Here is a 19,897-nt window from a genome sequence, read left to right as displayed (position 1 = left end):
ATGGGTGGATTGATATCATGGGCATGTAAGAGACAAAGAAAGTTGCTTTAAGTACTGTAGAAGCTGAATATATGGCCTTGTCCTCCACTATGCACGAAGTTCTTTAGATCCATTCACTGATGAGTGAAATAGAATCTGCCCCAACACTGAAGCCAACTGTGGTATTTTGTGACAATATGGGAGCTATTAAACTTGCAAAAAATAATGCCAGCAGTGTAACATCCAAACAGGGGAAATATAATCCTCATTTTTCTATGCAAAGAAGAAATGTTATCTGATCTCCTAACCAAGCCTCTCAGCAAGGACAAATTTTAGAAGCTGGTGAAACATTATGTTTGAACCTCGGCTGTATAGTGTTTAGTATCTGAAAAATGTTTGTTCAAGAGTGAGTGTTGGCGATATGTGAACAAACATTTTGCAGCTTGCATAGTGGCACACAAGATATTATGTGCAGAGTGCATTAGACTCTGTGGAATATACATGTTCCGTGTTTGTTGATTGGGCAAGGTAATATAATTTGTTAGTCAAATGTATTAATATGTGTTGTGCGATTGAAGCATAAGTTTATTTTGTCCCTTAAATAGTTGTTACCAATCATTTAGCAGCGTTAATTTGCATAAACTACAACATAGACAAATGTTTACGTTCGCGCCTTAATTCATCGATCGATTTTAGTCAATCGCCAGTTGTGCCGTAGTCATTTTAGTTGCTCGTCACACATGTAGTATACAAATAAAGTCACATTCATACCTGAAAAATTTGGATTAAATTTAAAAAAAAGGTTTGTGATGTTCCTTTTCTGTGTTCCCTTATGTACTGCTCTTACGTGATTTGCCTGAGCTGCGATGGATACGTTTTTTGGTGGGAGTATATGCAAGTTTTCAATGCTTGTGTAAATGGTGTCAGCATCTGTGCTTACTTTGAAGTAAACAGCTTCAAATGACCAAGAAGCACTTTGGTATGACCGCGGAAAGTGTTTTCAAACGTGGGAGATTTGACAGACCTTTAATTGTGATTGTATTTCTTATTTAATAGGCATGACTTGTAGGGCAATAAGCATCGGTTTGCGTACGTTAAAAACAGTCGAATTAAGAATCTGCAAAAATCATGATCGATATAATTGTCATTTCGAATGCAGTACCATATTACGCGTTTGTAGTATGTAACTGAGTAATGTAATTAAAAAAAATTACGCCACGAACAGTTACACATGAAATACTAATGCTTATTGCGAACTTAATTTATTGAAGTGCACTTCACTGCAGCTCTTGTGATAATGGTTAAGCAAGTAGCCCACGACGTTGAAGCTAAAGAGCGAACGAAAGACATATACATTAGTGAAAATATCAGTTTTAATGGACTGTTGCTATCACAGAAAGTTCTTGATGGTTTAACTAAATGTGGTTTCAAGAGACCTTCGCCTATTCAGCTAAAAGCTGTGCCCTTGGGTCGCTGCGGGTTCGGTGTGTAACCACTTGATTTTTATTTTTATTTATTTATTTCGTATTCCATTAATCCGTATTGAGATAAATCACAAGGATGTGGAATGAGTCATGATTACATACAACAGATATAATACACATATATAAAATGACAAAAATGTACCATAAGATTATGAATAAGTTTGTAGGTTAAAATCAAATCAAAGGTATAGCTCAAGTAATATAAAACAATACCTAAAAAGGAAATATAGTACATTTTCCAAATTAAACAGTTAATGTGATCTATAGCAAACAAATTTTTATCAGTATAAAAAATCATTGCTTTATCTGTAGATACTCATCAAGAGAATAGAAGGAATTTACCAATAGGTATTCTCTCAATTTACATTTAAAAGTAGGTAAGACATTAATGTGATCTTTAATACCTGATGGAAGGGAGTTGAAAATTTTTGTGGCTGAATAATGAACACCTTTCTGAACAAGACTTAAATGTTTCAGATCCCTGTGTAGATCATTTTTAGACCTAGTATTATGATCATGACATTCACTATTAGTTTTAAAAAGAGATAGGTTGTTAGAAACAAAAATCATCAAAGAAAATATGAATTGAGAGGTAAGTGTTAATATTTGTAACTTATGAAACAGACTTCTGCAAGAATATCTTGGATGAACACCACTCATGATTCTAACAGCTCTCTTCTGTGCAGTAAATATTTTTTTGGCTAAAGGCTTGTTGCCCCAAAATATTATGCCATACGACATGATAGAATGAAAATAACCAAAGTAGGCAGCTTTAGTAGCGTCCTCATCACCAATGGGGGTGATTACACGCAGAGCATAAGTTGCCACACTGAGCCTTCTATGTAGGTCTAAGATATGCTCAGACCAGTTCAGCTTGCCATCAATTAGAATGCCCAAGAACTTAGATGATTCACAGTGTAGTATATTTTGATTACCACAGTTTAAGTGGCATACTTCATTTTCTTGTTGAGATGTGTGAAATTGCATATACTGAGTTTTCTGAATGTTTAGAGTTAGTCCGTTGCACTTAAACCAGTGTAGGATGTCAACGAGTATAGCATTACATTTATTTTCTAGGTCACTGTTAGTTCGACTTTCAAGCAGAATAGTGGTGTCATCGGCAAAAAGAGTAAATTTACACTCGGTGTCTGTGCAAAGTGGGAGATCATTGATGAAGATAAGGAAAAGCAAAGGTCCTAGGATGGACCCCTGAGGCACACCACACTTTAATGTGCCCTAATCAGAAGAAATGGGACTATCATTGGCACCATTAATTATCACCTTCTGTTTTCTGTTTTGCAGATATGATTCTATCCATCTACCAATGCTACCTCGCAAGCCATAAAAATTAGCCTTATGTAAGAGAATGTTGTGGTCCACACAGTCAAAGGCCTTAGACAAGTCACAAAAAATTCCAATAGGTGACATTTTATTATTTATTGACTCTAAAATTTCATTTGTGAGAGAAAAAATAGCCTGCTCAGTTGATCTACCTTTTTGGAAACCAAACTGGTTTCTGTTGAGTATGTTGTGGCTGTTAAGATGTTCTACAATTCTTGTATACATTAGTTTCTCTAATACTTTTGAGAAACTACGTAGTAGTGATATTGGACGGTAGTTAGATAAATTAGTTTTGTCACCCTTCTTGAAAAGTGGTTTCACAACGGCAAGCTTTAATCTCTCTGGGACAACACCTTGCTGGATAGACTCATTAAAAATGTGACACAGGACTTGACATATGTGGTCACTACAATGCTTCAGTATTTTTGGTGAAATGTTGTCAATACCAGTGGAATTTTTATTTTTTAAGGCCTTGATGGTATTTTTAACTTCAGTAATAGTAACTGGGGCAATACAAATTGGGTCATACGTGTTAGGGTTAGCTCTGTGTAATAAATGCGTAGCAGCATTTAAGGAACCGTTACAACCTACTTGTTCTGCTGCAGTTATGAAGTGATTGTTGAATATGTTGGAAACTGTTACAGGATTATGAATAACCTCATCCTTATAGCTTATCTCTGTGGTATTAACATTCTTGTTACTCTTGCCACACTCTCTCTTTATAACATTCCAAACTGCTTTTATTTTGTTCTCAGATTTATCAATTTCAGACTTAATATACAGGCTCTTGGATTTGTTTATCACCCTTTTTAAAATTTTACAATATAACTTATAATGAGACCTTTCAAGGGGATCATTTGATACTCTTAGTGAGGCATGTAACTCCCTCTTAGTCCTGCAAGAAATTTTTATACCTCCAGTAATCCATGGTTTACTGGAAGAAACCTCATTGTTCTTTCTGACAGTTTTTTTTGGGAAAGCCATTTCAAATACAGATATAAATTCATTTAAAAAAAGGTTAAATTTATCATTAACATCTGATGTGCTGTACACTGGCTCCCAATCTATCTGTGACAAATAGTCGTTAAAGGCAGACACAGTTTCAGTGCTTATACATCTATAGGACCTATAGGTGTGGGAGATTTTATTGCACAAACTGATGTTATTTACTTTCAGAAGTTGTCCATCATGGTCAGACAGGCCATAAATTACTTTGCTCACACTAGCACTGTTGACTCTATTCTTGTCAATGAAAATATTATCTAGAAGGCTCTTGCAATTTTCTGTAACTGTAGTGGGCCAGGTAACCATCGCAGCCAAGTTGTAAGAATTCATTAAGTGGTCCAGGTCAGTTTTGAGTTTGTTATCAGTTAAGAAGTTGACATTAAAGTCACCTACAATTATTAAATTTCTAGTTTTAGAGAACAATTTGGTCAAAAGAGATTCTAACTTATTCATAAAGATGCAAAACTTCCCTGCTGGAGCTCTGTAAATTGCAAGCACAGTAAGTAACATGTCCTTTGCAGAAATTTCAGTCCCGCAAACTTCAAAATGTTGATCTACACAATACTTACTTAGATCTAAAGATTTATAAATGATTTTACTGTCTATATAAATTACAGCACCACCTTTCTCCTTACTTGTTCTGCAGTAATGAGTAGCTAGATCATACCCATCAAGCTGCAGCCCATCAATTCCAACTGTTACATGATGCTCAGTAAAGCATAAAACATGAGGACGGTCAACAGTGTCCATGTCCCCTAAATTTACAGATAAAAACTCTAATTTACTTTTGAGACTTCTGATATTTTGATGAAGAATAATAAGATTCTTATAGCTACCTCTACTGTCCTTCTGCTGGTCTGCTTGTCCATTAACACCGTTTGTCCCCGTTGCACTCAAAACTGTGTTGGATACATTAAGACCTATGTCGCAGCTGGAGATTTGTTCACTAGATGTCGTTGGCGAGGTCGGGTGGGTGCTGGCCATAAAAAATCACTGTTTCTTTTTGGAATTCTTCTTTCTCTCGTAGAAAATCGGGGATTACCTTTGATCCTTGGAGATACTGCATCGGAATTATTTTCCAGTCCTTGAGGTTCTTTGGGTGGAACTTCATCATATGGTATTAATATGTCATTGGCAGCGACAGGGTGAGACACAGCTATACATCTGTTTCTTGTATTCACATTGGTTCCCTGTCTATCTTGGCATGAATTGGTTTCTACAGTACCGGTACAAAATCTGACCTTTCTTGCAGAGCTGGTTGTAAGTGTTTTTACTACATCACACTGTTTCCATGGGTTTGATACTGATGAAGCAATGTTCCTGCACAGTCTGAGCTTTCCTGTTTTGTTCAGGTGTAGTCCATGATTGATATTGTGCTTGATCCAGACGTAAGGAAACTGAAAAATAAATTTGTTGTTTATTTCAGATTTGCTGGTGCAAGCAAAAAGTGGCACTGGAAAGACATGCGTCTTTACAATAATTGCCCTGGAAATGGTTGACGTAGAAAGTATGTCACTGCAAGCTTTAGTTTTGGCACCAACACGAGAAGTTGCCGTGCAAATAATGCAGGTGATATCCAGCGTTGGTTGTTCCGTGAAAGGTATTTAAGTAACTACATTGTACTGTAATGTAGATTGGCATTTACTATGATTGCAGGGCTTGGAGGAATCTATAGCACTAACATTTAGGATAGTCGATGAGGAGGAAGTGCTGTTTGTGTCTTCACTAGATTTAAACAGTTACATATTTTAGTTTATCTGAGCGGGTCACAGTTAGAAGCGTTACCTGTCTATTAGCGATAGTTCATGCGCATCACCGTCAACATGTTTGAAGACCGAAGATCTTAGCCTGCAATTTTTTTAGGACCATAATGTTTGATGAACTTACTAGATGACTTATGCTGTATAAATATGCTATGATCCTGTCGAAATTTGTTAGCGAAGACCTTACTTTCACCCTGCCACATTCATCCATGTGAGCTATCTGCCATAAAATGATCTCGTTGTTGTGGTAATTATGGAAGGTGTTTCGTTAAGAGACACTTGGCAAAGGGTTAGCCATAACTAATAAATTGACACCTGTCGTAGGATGTAAACGTTGTTTTGTGTAAAGGCAACTAGGAATCATCTACAAGGAGGCTCACTTTACTAACCTTTCATGGGAGAAAAACCTGGAAATGCATAGATTATTGAAAACAGCTGACTACAGAATCAGTGAGTACTATGGTACCGTACTGGTGATGTATATGCTTTCTTGCTAAAATGAAAGTGAGCTGTGCAGTAAGTGGTGAACGCTTACGGATTTCTGTATGTCAGAGGCACACAACTGCACAATACTTCTCTAACATGTGAAGACAGTAATTTTTTTATTCTTGTGAGACCTTTGTAAATTAAAAGAAATGGAATCAGTATGCAAGTACCATGACCCCTTTGTAATGTGTACATAGTGGAGATAAATGGAAATATGGTAGAATTGTTTATGTAGTCAGCAGGTAAGTATTGAAACTAATTAACATGGATAGTGTGTGCTGGACAAGTAATTTTCGTGAGCAGTGCTGCTATCGACCGAATCACACTCAACTCATGACCTGTCCTTATGGCTTCAGTTCTGCCAGCATCTCTCCCCCATGCGAACAGAGGTTTAACCTCCAGAAATTTTCAGAACAAAGTGCACTCTACTGTGCAGTGGAATTCCATTCTGTAAACAAGTCCAATGCTGTTGCAAAGCCACTTATTTTTGACATTATTTGTCTCAGGAGTGCTAGTCCACTTTTGTGAGTAGTATGGAAGTAAGGCAGATTTGAAGGCGTGACCTTTCTTTCATTTACATTTCTTTTTGCTTGTAGTCTTCAAATGATGACTTTTCTAAATGTCACATAGTGTACAGGTTTAAAACATTTATCTGCAAAGTTTAATACATAAAATGTGTTACCGAGAATTATTTTGGTGAATACTGACATTTAAGAACAAGAAGAGATTTTAATTTTGTTTTAAATGCATCTCCAGTATGTGCTCATCTGGGTTCTGACAAGTTGTTGTGCCACATTGAGCCACTGATATACAGATTGTGGTTTGTTGTTTTTAATTTTGTTCATTCTCCATAACGACTGCTTATTTCTTGCATTGCAATTATGTAGCCCATCTCAGTAGGGTGTACCATTACATTGAGGTACTTTGGATAATAGCATCAAGTAGACCAGACCATATATCAGCCTAACTTCTCTTTTGTAGCACCAGTATTGTGTTTAAGTGCATATCACCAGCACACCACCACAGATTTATCCCATAATTTATAATTTTGAAAACTGTCCTGTAGTATATGGTTTTCACCATTTTATTACATGGCCTACTAGTTTGGACAGCTGTCTAAGCAACTACAATACACTACTTCTTTTCCTGAATATAAAATGAATTTTGTTTTCCCATCGAAAATCATCCCCAGAGTACAGACCAAGAAATTTATAGTATTTTGCCCATATACAAAATTCCACAAATGGTTCCTGTATGTCAGTGGCATGAATTGCCTGATTATAACTTCAATAACAGTGTTTCTGTGTCATTGACTTTCAGGGCTGGTTACTAAAATATTGAGTCACTTCTGATGCCCCCATGTGTTGGAAAATGTTATCTCCTCCTCATTGTTACCACAACGCAGCAGAGGGGTTATGAATCTAGTCTGGATTGCACAGTTGGTAAGGTTCTGAGTTGAAGACAATCCAGCAGACTGTTTTTAGTTTGTCAAGGAATTTCAAAACTATGACATGCTGCTGCACAGTGTAAGTTTAATTCTAAAGTAGATATTTATTACTCATTTCTTTAAGGTATTGATGCTTTTGCTCCAGTTAAGCAGCAGCTTTAGAGGAGCTTAAAGTAACCAAGCATAGCTTAATTACACAAATACTGGCCCTACAAGAAGGGCTCATTACTTACATGCATATAATTCAGGTAGTCACCAGTGCTTGGAAGTTGTTTGTCAACAAAATTTTTAAGTATATGTAATGTTGATTTTCTTCTGTCAAAGAACTGGAAAGAGAGTGCACTTGACTATACTGTTGGTCTTTGCATCTTGCCCCAATTTGTGCTGGCCAACCATGGTTATTAATGCTTATATGTATGGCGATACTTGATTGAGGTATGTTGTGTTTGAATATTCATGGACTAAGTAATTTTGATCACCATTGTTTGACTGGCAAGAGGGTTTGAGAGGTGATAGTGTACAGTTCCTGGGCACCATACTTTGAGCCAGTGCCATGAGTTAAATTCCAAACTTCTCCTTAATCTCTCATGGAGTTTTGATATGTGACACTGTTGATGGTGATATGTTGACTGGGTTAGATAATTCTATTAAGCTTCGACTTTAGTGCCAGAATATATGGGGGCACCAGACTTCCCTCTCTTCTGTCTCTTTCATCAACAACAGAAGTACATCTAAATCATGTTCGACAAGCCACCTAACAGTGTGGCAGAGGCTACTTTTGATACCACTAATTGATCCCCCTTCCACCCCCCACCCCCATTTTCCCTGTTCCACTTGCAGATAGCAAGAGGTATGAGAGAGCCTCGGTATGTTTTTATGTGCCATGTAATTAATTTTTGCACAGACTTTACATGGTGCTGTTGATAGATAATTGTCATGTTCATTCCTGTTCCCTTACTTTTAAATATGGGTATTGTAGCTGTTCTCACCCATTATTTGGGAGAAATGTTGAGGATGTTTAAAAATATGGTTTTTGCTGCATACAAGATATATTTAAGCCATACTGTGTGCTAGCATTGTCACAACCTATGACTTTTCTATTTTTCATAAACTTAAATGCTGACATCACTTCTTGTGATGTCAGTGGGTCTCTACATTTGAACTCTTTGTCCCTGTGTCTATTATTGCCATTAGTCTTTTCAACCAAATTTTTCTGATGTATTAAATATATTAGTGATTCATAGCTTTCAGTGCTAATTCAGGTGTTTAATTATTTTTGTGTATTTTTGCATGCATTCCATGTTTTATATTACTTACCTAATGATCCCAAATTTTGATATGTTATGTACAAATTAAATTAAATGGCCCCAATCGCTGCAACAAAAATGTTGTTTTAACTGAAATGTTGATGGGTGTACCAATTATTATTCATAAATATGGTATGTGATTTTGTGTTAGAATATAAACAATTTAGGAGGAAAGGTAACAACACACAAATAGTAGAGGGACACCCTACCCATCCCATCCCTTCTAAAGTAGTAGTCTGCAGTCAACCCAGCCTACACAGTATCTTGAACTATCCCTCTGCCACATCCACTCCCTACCCTTGCCACATGGTCATTTCCCTGAGGAAGACACAGGTGTAAGACTTGCCTATTGACACATCCAGTACAAGCTTTGCTTCTGAGGATGAGGTGGAGATTCTGGCATCCGCTGAGGACCTAGATCTCACCAGACCCTTTGATACCATGGATACAGACAGCTGAGGAAATATATTGGTGGCAGCAGCTGACCCTCAGGCGTAAACTGCCTCATTGAATGTTCCATGCTTTCCCAGCCTCATGATCACATCATCCTCCAGTGGAATTGTGGCAGTTTATTCCACTGCCTGGCTGAGCTACGGCAACTGTTAAGCTTTACACCTGCCTTCTGCATTGCCCTCTAGGAAACTTGGTTCCCAGCAATGCAGAACCCTGCTCTCTATGGCTAACCCCTTGTGGGGTGGCACCGTGCTTACTGGCCGAGGTGGAAATGTCGAAAATTTACTGTCACAACTCGACCTCTGCCTCTTAAATACAGGTGCCCCAACACATTTCAGTCTGGCACATGGAACATTGATCTCTGTTTGTAGTCCTGGCCTTTTTCCATCTATCCAGTGGAGAGCACACGATGATCTCCCCCACGTGGTAACATCGATGTGATGGTTTAGCAGGTGAGTACAACTATTGTTTCTGCAGCCGAAAACGCGATCCCTCACACTTTCGGGTGCCCGCAGCGAAAGGCAGTCCCTTGGTGGTCGCCGGAAGTCACTGAAGCATCATAGCCTTTAAATGGCTTACTGCCCGTGTTCGCCATCTTATCGAACAACGGAAGCAGGAGTATTGGGAGAGATATCTCTTAACCATTGGGTGTGATACGTCACCTTCCCAAGCGTGTGCAAAGATCAAACATGTTTTTGGGTACCAGGCCCCAACTGGTGTTCGTGGTGTTAACATAAATGACGTGTTTCTGCCGACGCAAATGCGATTGCCAAGCACCTTGCTGAGCATTACACTCGAGCCTCTGCGTCGGAGTATTACCCCCCAGCCTTTTGCACTCTCAAATGGTGGCTGGAAGGGCAAGGGATTTTGTTCACTACACGCCACAGTGAATACTATAACACCCCATTTACAGAGTGGGAGTTTCTCAGTGCCCTGGCACATTGCCCCGACACAGCTCCTGGGCCAGATTGGATCCACAGTCAGATGATTAAACATCTCTCATCTTACTACAAGCGACATCTCATCATTGTCTTCAACCAGATCTGGTGCGACGGTGTCTTTTCATCACAATGGCAGGAGAGCACCATCATTCTGGTGCTCAAACCCAGTAAAAACGTGCTTGATGTGGATAGCTATCGGACCATCAACCTCACCAACGTTCTTTGTAAGCTGCTGGAATGTATCGTGTTGGCGGTTTGGTTGGGTCCTGTCCTGGAGTCACATGGCCTACTGGCTCCATGTCAGTGCGGCTTCCACCAGGGTCGCTCTACCATTGATAATTTTTTGTCCCTTGAGTCTGCCATCCGCACAGCCTTTTCCAGACGCTAATACGATTGCTGCCTTTCTTGATTTACGAAAAGTGTATGACACGACCTGGCGACATCATATCCTTGCCACATTATACGAGTGAGATCTTGGAGGCCTGCTCCCGATTTTTATCCAAAATTTCCTGTCACTTAGTACTTTCCGTGTCCAAGTTGGTGCCTCCCATAGTTCCATCCATATCCAGGAGAATGGAATCCCGCAGGGCTCCGTATTGAGTGTTTCTCTATTTTTAGTGGCCATTGATAGTCTAACAGCAGCTGTAGGGCCATCTGTCTCGCCTCCTCTGTATGCGTATGACTTTCGCATTTCTTACTGCTCCTCCAGTACTGGAATTGTTGAGTGGCGCCTACAGGGAGCCATTCACAAGGAGTCATGGGTTCTAGCCCACGGCTTCCTGTTTTCAGCCATGAAGTCGGCATTGTACCATACATCCGGAACCAGAACTTTATCTTGCTGATGATGCAATCACTGTAGTGGAGGCATATCGATTCTTAGGACTGGTTTTTGATGCTCGATTCACTTGGCCACCTCACCATCAGCTTGAGCAAAATGCTGGCAGCACCTCAATGTCCTGCGTTGCCTGAGCAACACCAACTGGGGTGCAACTCGCTCTACGCTGCTGCAGCTCTAGAGTGCCCTTGTTCAATCCCACCTTGACTATGGGAGTGTGCTTTATGGTTCTGAGGCACCCTTGGCATTGCATCTGCTCAACCCAATGCACCACTGTGGCGTTCGACCAGCGACAGGTTCTTTTAGAACATGTCCGGTGACGAGTGTCTTGGTGGAGGCCAGAGTCCCTCCATTGAAAGTTAGGTGTGCACAACTGTTCACCAGATATGTTGCACACGTTCGTAGTTCTCCTTTACATCCACGTTACCATCTCCTTTTCCCACCCGCGGCAGCCCGTCTTGTGCATCGGCGGCCCAGGTCAGGGCTAATGATGGCGGTTCGCGTGCTATCTCTTCTATCTGAGGTGGAGTCCTTCCTTTTACCATCTATACTTGAGGTTCATTCACATACACCTCCATAGTGCACACCTAGGCTGCAGCTTCGCCTGGACCTTTCACATGGCCCTAAGAACTCAGTTAACCTTGCGACTCTCCGCTGTCACTTCCTTTCGATTCTCAACATGTACCGGGGCCATGATGTGGTTTACACTGATGGCTCGATGGCCGATGGTCACATTGGCTTTGCCTATGTTCATATGGACTTATAGAACAGCACTCCTTGCTCGATGGCTGCAGTGTTTTCAGTGCAGAGCTGGTGGCCATATTTCATGCTCTTGAGCACATCAGCCCATGGCCGGGCAAGTCATTTCTCCTGTGTACTGACTAATTGAGCCGCCGCAGGGTTTTTCTTCTTTGGGAGACGGAATGGCATAACAGTACGCACAACAAACTGCGTGTCATTAAGGAGACTACGAGTGTGTGGAAGTCTTCCAGGCTGGCCTCTTGCGGGGAATTGGTTGTCCTCTTCCGGCTCCGCATTGACCTCACTTGGGCGACCTACGGTTACCTTCTGTGCCGTGAAGACCCATCTCGGTGTCAATGTGGCGCCCGGTTGGCAGTGGGCCATCTTCTGGAGCACTGTCCCACTTTGACTGCCCAGCAACAAAATGTTGGGATAGCGGACTTGTTCCTGCAAATTTTATCTGACAATGCCTCTTTGGCGGATTTAGTTTTAAGTTTTATTCATGATGGTGAGTTTTATCATATGATCCAAGTTTTAGCGTATATTCTTTGTCCCTATGTGTCCTCCACACCAGTGCTTTTAGGGTGGAGGTTTTAATGTGTTGCAGATTGGCTGGCTTCTCCTTTTTATTGTCATGGTCAACCAGACATGGTCATCTGCTTTGTTGTTTTACTCTCTTCATCCCTTTTCTTGCATTTCTGTGTTTTTGTTGTCCCCCTTTTGTCCATTTACACATTTGTTGCTTTTCATCGTTCTTGTGGTTTATTTTTTTTCCTTTCATTCCATTTGTGTTGTCAGTCTCATTTGTTTTCTCCTCACATTTGTGGCATTGTTTTATTCATAGCAAGGGACTGATGACCTCGTAGTTTGGTCCGTTCCCCACTCTTTTAATGCAACCAACCATATACCAGCTGTGACGCAGTGTCTACACAACAGTTTGTGTGGGCAAGGCCATCAACCAACTGTCCTGATTGAATAGCCACCTCCACACTGTGACCAAGAGCAGTGTTGACCACCTAGTGGTGGAACACAGTGCTGAGTACCGCAAGCTCAGTTTTGATGGGTGCTTCACAACTGGTGATATCTGAATCCTTTCCTTCCGCACCAGTTTTTCTGAACTTCACAATTGGGAGTTTATCTTGCAACACACCCTTCACTCCTATAATCCATTTGGTCTCAATCTCTGCTAACCCCTTGCACCCACACCATTTCCTCCAGTCTCCTCTTCCTTTATTCCGTCACCACCTACCAATCCATTCCCTCACATTGTTGTCATTGTGTGCTGCACAAATTCACCCCTTCCAATGCCTGTGTGTTGCATTCATATCCTGTGCAACTGCCGCCTCCCTCTCAGCTGTGAGCCACCTGTCCCCGACCCTCCCTTGCACTCCTTGCCTCTTTCCTCTCTTTGCCCATTCCACCTGAATCAACTCTTCACTGCAGTCCAACTCCGGATCTACGATATTTCTGAACTGGGTCAAAAACTCTATAGTGGCACCCCCTTCCTTTTGAGTGTTACGGATAGGTTGTCAAAATTTTTAAAAAAAGTAAATTTTTCAAAAATTAGTTCATTTTATAGCTCACATCTTTCTGGAGAGTTTAATATAGAAAACATGTATGAGAAATTCTAAGATAAGTTATTTGTTCTTCCAAAGTGGAATGCCATGCCTCTTCACAAAGTATTCTTCAATCACATTCACTACATTTTCCACTTTGGAATTCAAATGTAATTTTGTAATGGAAGCCATCAAACCTATGGCAGTGGAAATTAAAATGTCCTGTTGGTACCTCTCGTGCTCCCAGCCAGCCAGTTTGACATCCTACCGCCCCTTCCCCCCTTAAAAATCTTACAATTAATACTGGGTGGGATCATTTGTAACCACTAGAGTAAAAACGCTTCAGAAAATTTGCTTTCTTTGTTGTCTTAATAACATTCTCTTCAGTGTGACATAAAGTTAAATATAGGAAACATAGAACTAGTAAAGACATGAGACAAGCAAGACAGTACACATTTCTTGAATCCTTAGGTCCCAGCATTTTTTCTTTTTAATCTTGCTACAGCTTTACACAGCATGCTTTCTTTACTGTAAAACAATCTTTTACCTCATTAAAGCTCGTCAAATGTTTTGCTACGTGAAAAATTAAAATATTGTCACCTAATACTGAAAAAGCTGTTAATACTAGTAGTACCTAAGACTGGTGTGGTTTCTCAATTTGATTACATCTGTTTTGTCACTCACTGCTAGATAAAACAAAATAAGCCTTTCTAATATTTCAGCAGTTGTAACATATGTTATATAAGTGAGACAGCTTGGGCACAAATGGTCATTTCTATCTATCTCATTTACATAAATAACACGCCAGAATATAATTCTCGAAGTACCCATATCAAATGCCTATTAAGACATTTCATTCATATGCTCCAGTTTTTCAAGCATAAGATCAAAAAGTAGTAGTAGTAGCAGTGTGAAATTTTTATATAAATTTGGAGTTGTCATATTCTTCCAGATAATCAGTGAGACCTCCTTGTTTCTTATCCTTCCTTGTTCTAACAAACAATCTAGTCATCAGAATGAAATTTTCACTCTGCAGTAGTGTGTGCACTAATATGAAACTTCCTGGCAGATTGAAACTGCACATCGGACTGAGACTCGAGCTCGGGATCTTTGCACTTCATTGGTAGAGCACTTTGCTGCGAAAGGCATAGGTCCCAAGTTCAGTTTTAATCTGCCGTGAAGTTTCAATCATGTCATCACTAATTCTGTAACTATTGCTGCCACTGTCAAAACTTATTGTGTATTTAACTTTACTAACCCTGCCAGAATCACCGGTTTAGATATTCAGCGTATACTATTCAGTTACGCGTTACTATGTGTTTGTACAATGCATTTTCTGTGCTATTCCGAGAATAACAATTATACGGCTCCGACCATGAACTGTACAATTGGCCCTTAGTAGTGTAGTGATCTGGCAAAAATTTTCTGTCAAAATTTCATTTTCCTGGGTACACTGAGAAGATAATACGTGGCCTTTCTTACCTGTTACTCATGTTAGTTGTTGATTGCTCCTCTGGTTGTCTGAATCTGTGGATGGTGCTAATAATTATAACATTGCTTATAATTGGTGCACCAAATCAACCACTTAAACAAACAGTGATTGACATTCACCCGTTAGGGTTTATTCGGCTCACCTTGTATAGCTGGTCCTCTTTTGTCTTCAGGAAAGCTTTTTAGTTCTAGATGCAGCAGGGATTCCTTTGGCAGAGACATCATGTACACTATGCACACATTCAAAAATCAACTTATGATTCATTTGGAAATCCACTTAAAGTGTGTTCAGAAACCAACGGGGATGCGTTTCAAAATCATTTGAACAATAGATAAACCAAAGTGTGCCTGGTACTAGGTGCTTTGTGTAACAAGGTTTTTTTCTTCAAGGATATGAATGTTGTGCCCCCTGAAATTGCTGCCGGGGACAGATACCCCGGTTTGCTACTCGAACCATTTCGCAGCACTGCCGATAACACCAAAATGTTGTAATTTACTTTAAAGAATGCTGTGAGTGACACACTCAAAGGCTTTTGGCTGGTCACAGAAAATGCCAGTACCCTTAAGTTTTTACCTAGTGAATTAAGTACATTCTCACTGTACGTGTGAATAGCTTTCTCTATATCATAATCCTTAAGGAATCCAAATTGTGACTTGCACCATATCTTATTTGCAGTCAGATGCTTGAACGCAACCTTTTCAGATATTGTTGGGAAAAAAAGTGAAATTGGCTAGTAGTTTGATGGACTCTCTTTATCCCCCTTCTAATAAAGAGGCTTAACTTCGACATATGTAGCTGATAAGAGATTAATTACACAAGTAATGTAAGACTGAACTCAACTCGCATGAGCACTCTTTGATTAACTTCGTTGATATGTTACCATAACTACTAGAATACTTAGTATTTAAGGATTTTACAATGGATGCTACTTCTTTGGGAGACTTGAGTATCATTTCCATTTTATTGAAGTTATTGATTAAGTCCTGTCTCAGATACTCCATTGCACTGTTTACCGAAACTGATAACCCCAAGCTGACAGTAACAGAAACGAAGTACTTGGTTAAGAGGTTTGAAACACTACATGCACTAGCTGTCAATGTCTCTTTATTCTTAGAGCTACCTGTTCCTCTTCCTTTTTGGCCCCATCTGTCCCTGTCTTCACTATATTTAATATCGTTTATAATATGTTGCCTGATGTAATTATCTTTTTCTCATAATAAAGCTGGTTAGATTTCTGGGTTAGACTACTATATTACAGTATTCTTTGTAATACATGAAAATGCTAGCATCAGAGCTGTTCCTAGATTGTACAGTTCCACATGATGTCTTTAGTCCTTGTGTAATCCATGGTTTATTTTTAAACTTCTGTTTGATTTGAGCTACCTTTAGGCGAAAACAATTTTCTAAAGAGGAAATAATTTTATTAATTAATGCTTTGTATTCTCTATTTGGTCAGAATTATTGTAAAAATCTAGCCAGTTCATGACTTTGAGCAGTCTCCTAAAATTGTCAATTTTTGACTGATTTATTGCCCTCCTGTAGTCAGTTTTAATAGTTTTTGTGTCTTGACAAGTTTCAACATTTAGCATATGATGCTGCATGTCACGATCAGATAGGATATTTACTTTTGGTTTTGTGATATGACTTTTTCCTTATTATCAATAGCAGTCTCATAGCATTTACATGCCCTAGTTGCATAGTTCACAGGAGGTATTAAATTGAATGACGGTGTTACTGACTGCAATAATTATTCAGTGACAGAACTTTTCAATGAATCACCAGCAATCAGTCTCTTGTTTTTAACTGTGAGATGTGACAACAGAGCTTTCAGATTTTTTATGAAGAGGTTAAGTTTCCTGAAGGTGCTCTGTATACACTTATTATTATAAAGAACTTATCATGAAATATTACTTCTGTTGCACAAGCTTGAAAGTGCTGTTCTGAGCAAAATGTATTATCAGTGTTCTTGAAATTAAAGCAGTTTCTGACTGATGTGATAACTCCTCCTTTCCCCATATTTTCTGTGAAGAAGTAAGAAGTTAACTTGAAACCTGTAACATTTAACATATCTATACCAATGGTCACATGACGTTCAGAGAGGCAGATTATATCAACTGGTTTCTTCAACTTTAATTCAACACATATAAGCAACTCATTAAGCTTACCCCTTAGTCCTCCCCCTGTGGGTTCGGGGGTTAGAATAGGCCCGCGGTATTCCTGCCTGTCGTAAGAGGCGACTAAAAGGAGTCTCAAACTTTTCGGCCTTATATGATGGTCCCCTGTTGGGTTTGCTCTCCATCTCTCAAAATTTTCCGAAGAGCGAGCCGATTGGGGAAGGGCGCCTTACTTGGTGCATTGTGTCCATCTTGCGATCAGACCTTTCACCAGCTTATACACCGTTGAACTACAGTCCTGTCCGCTCTCCATCTCTTGGGCATGACTCTTTTTCTGCGTGCAGATAACACCTTGCACTGTGCAGTGCCTCTTTCTGCACCGACGGCGACCATGGACCACATGTTACCTAACATCCAGCACGGTAGCCAGTCCGTTGTGGTGGGGCCGCCATGTACCCTGTTGGTTGTAGCCCCCTGACAACACAGGGATCGCTCTAATGATGCCTGCGCTGTTAACTCCCCATGTATGCCAAGGAATAGATGCCCATCTCCCTGGGGCATCAGGACTCCCGGCAATGGCCATCCTGCCAGTTGGCTCTTGCTGTGGCTGGGTGGCGCCCGTGGGGAGGGCCCTTGGTCGGAGTAGGTGGCATCAGGGCGGATGACCCGCAATGAAGCGTGGTACATCGTCACTCGCTGGTGGCCAGCCATCAGCAGTCTCTAAGCGTTCTCGGGCTCAGTTTAACGCTCAGAAGTATGATCCGAAAACGTTCCCCTCCGTGGCCACACCGTGGGAGGAACGTAAGTCTCAGGATGGCAGTAGCAGTTATTCGCCCCGCTTCTTAGTTTGTACGAGGGTTGATGGGGAGTCTTTTCTCTCCACAAAGCCTCAGTTCTTCGTCGAGCATTTAGAGGACAAGTTTGGGGAAGTGGAGGGCTTATCAAAAATGCGCTCTGGGTCAGTCCTGATACAAACGGCATCCTCTGCTCAGTCACGACAGTTACTCGCTTGTGACAAGTTGGGGGATGTTGCCGTTATGATCACACCCCATAAGAGTTTAAATATGGTCCAGGGAGTTATTTACCATAGGGATCTTCTTTTGCAGTCTGATGAAGAGCTGCGCGCCAATTTAGAGCGCTGAGGTGTACATTTCGTCTGGCGCGTTCATCGGGGTCCGAAGGAAAATCAGATTGCTACCGGTGCCTTCATATTGGCCTTCGAAGGGGATACATTACCGGAAAAAGTCAAGGTGATGGTCTACCGATGTGACGTTAAGCCCTATATCCCTTCCCCGATGCGGTGCTTTAAGTGCTGGAAGTTCGGCCATATGTCTTCTCGCTGCACTTCCAGCCTCACATGTCGAGATTGCGGACGCCCATCACATCCCAATGCTCCATGTGCCCCGCCTCCCATCTGTGTCAACTGCGGGGAGCACCATTCACCTTGCTCGTCAGACTGCCGAATTTTCCAGAAAGAGCGTAAAATCATGGAATACAAGACCCTGGATCGACTAACCTATACTGAGGCCAAAAGGAAATACGACCGACTCCATCCTGTGAGAATGACATCTTCCTACGCTGCTGCTACAACACCTGTGCTAGCCCCAACTGTTTCTCCAATTGTGGCCAGATGGACGAGTAGTACAACTCCTCCTGCCCCCTCGCCAGTGGGGGGCTCTACCCACCGGGTTGCTCCTGCGCCACCTACCTCAGGAGCAACACCATCCCACCCATCGGGGACGTCCGTCCCCACTTCTAAGCTGGAGAAGTGTCCAACTTCTTCGGCTTCTCACGCTCGCAAGGGGTCCCTTGGGTCCCTCCCTTTCCAGGTTTCTGCCAGCGAGAAGCCTGATGAGCGACAATGGCATAAGTGCCCGCAATCAGCTGGTCGTAGGGCTTCATGATCCTCCTCTGTCCCGGAGACTGAATCGCTGAAGCCCTCCCAGCCGGTGCGATCCAAGGAACGGCGTGAGAAACCCAAGAAGAGCTCTCAGCCCAAGGAACTCGCGGTGGCAGCCATCCCACCGCAACCTTCCAGCTCTGCGTCTGAGGATGAGGTGGAGATTCTGGCGTCCGCTGAGGACCTCGATCTCGCCGGTCCATCAGACGCCATGGGAAGCACTATCACAGGTGCTAAATCGGAGGCAGCAGGTGACCCAGCGGCGTAATCTCCTTTCCCAGTCCCGTCACGCCTTTCTCAGCCATGGACAACACCATCCTCCAGTGGAACTGCAGCAGTTTCTTCCACCATCTAGCTGAGCTCCACCAACTTATCAGCCTTCACCCTTTCCTCTGCATTGCTCTGCAGGAAACTTGGTTTCCGGAAATGCGAACCCCCGCCCTCCGTGGCTATCGGGGTTATTATAAGAACCGGGCAGCTTATGAAAGGGTGTCTGGTGGCGTCTGCATCTATGTCCTGAACTCTCTTCACAGAGAGTCTGTACCTCTCCACACACCTTTAGAGGCTGTCGCTGTTCGGGTGTGGACGCCACAGGCTGTTACCGTCTGCAGTCTTTATCTTCCACCGGATGGTGATGTCGCGCAGCATGTCCTGGCTGCTCTGATAGCTCAATTGCCTCCACCTTTCCTGTTACTGGGCGACTTTAACGCCCATAACCATCTATGGGGTGGGTCAGTGGCAACAGGTCGAGGCGCCATCGTTGAGCATTTATTGGCGCAGCTCGATCTCTCGATCTTAAATGATGGTGCCTTCACACACTTCAGTGTGGCGCATGCCACATACTCTGCCATTGACCTTTCCATCTGTAGCCCTAGCCTCTTACCATCTGTTCAATGGAGAGTGCATGACGACCTGTGTGGTAGTGACCACTTTCCGATCTTTCTGTCACTGCCACAGTGTCAGTCTTCTGCGCGCTCTAGCAGATGGGCTATGAATCAGGCTGACTGGGACTTGTTCTCCTCCACTGCCGCTATTGAGCCTCTCTCTAACGAT

At 41.6% G+C, this 19,897-nt stretch overlaps 1 protein-coding gene across 1 annotated transcript in view; it reads left to right on the top strand.

The window, feature by feature from the left end:
- The first annotated feature begins 480 nt into the window (after positions 1–480).
- The window catches only part of LOC126353771 (uncharacterized), a 55,828-nt gene continuing 36,411 nt past the window's right edge, over positions 481–19,897 (top strand). The window contains exons 1-2 of the mRNA XM_050002851.1: positions 481–1,463; positions 5,236–5,409. Coding sequence (XP_049858808.1) covers positions 1,277–1,463; positions 5,236–5,409 — 361 coding nt within the window. The 5' untranslated portion in view covers positions 481–1,276. The remainder of the gene's footprint in view (positions 1,464–5,235; positions 5,410–19,897) is intronic.

Source organism: Schistocerca gregaria, chromosome 3 (genome assembly GCF_023897955.1).
Source record: "Schistocerca gregaria isolate iqSchGreg1 chromosome 3, iqSchGreg1.2, whole genome shotgun sequence".
NCBI lineage: Eukaryota > Metazoa > Arthropoda > Insecta > Orthoptera > Acrididae > Schistocerca > Schistocerca gregaria.
This window is presented reverse-complemented; position numbering and strand designations above follow the sequence as displayed.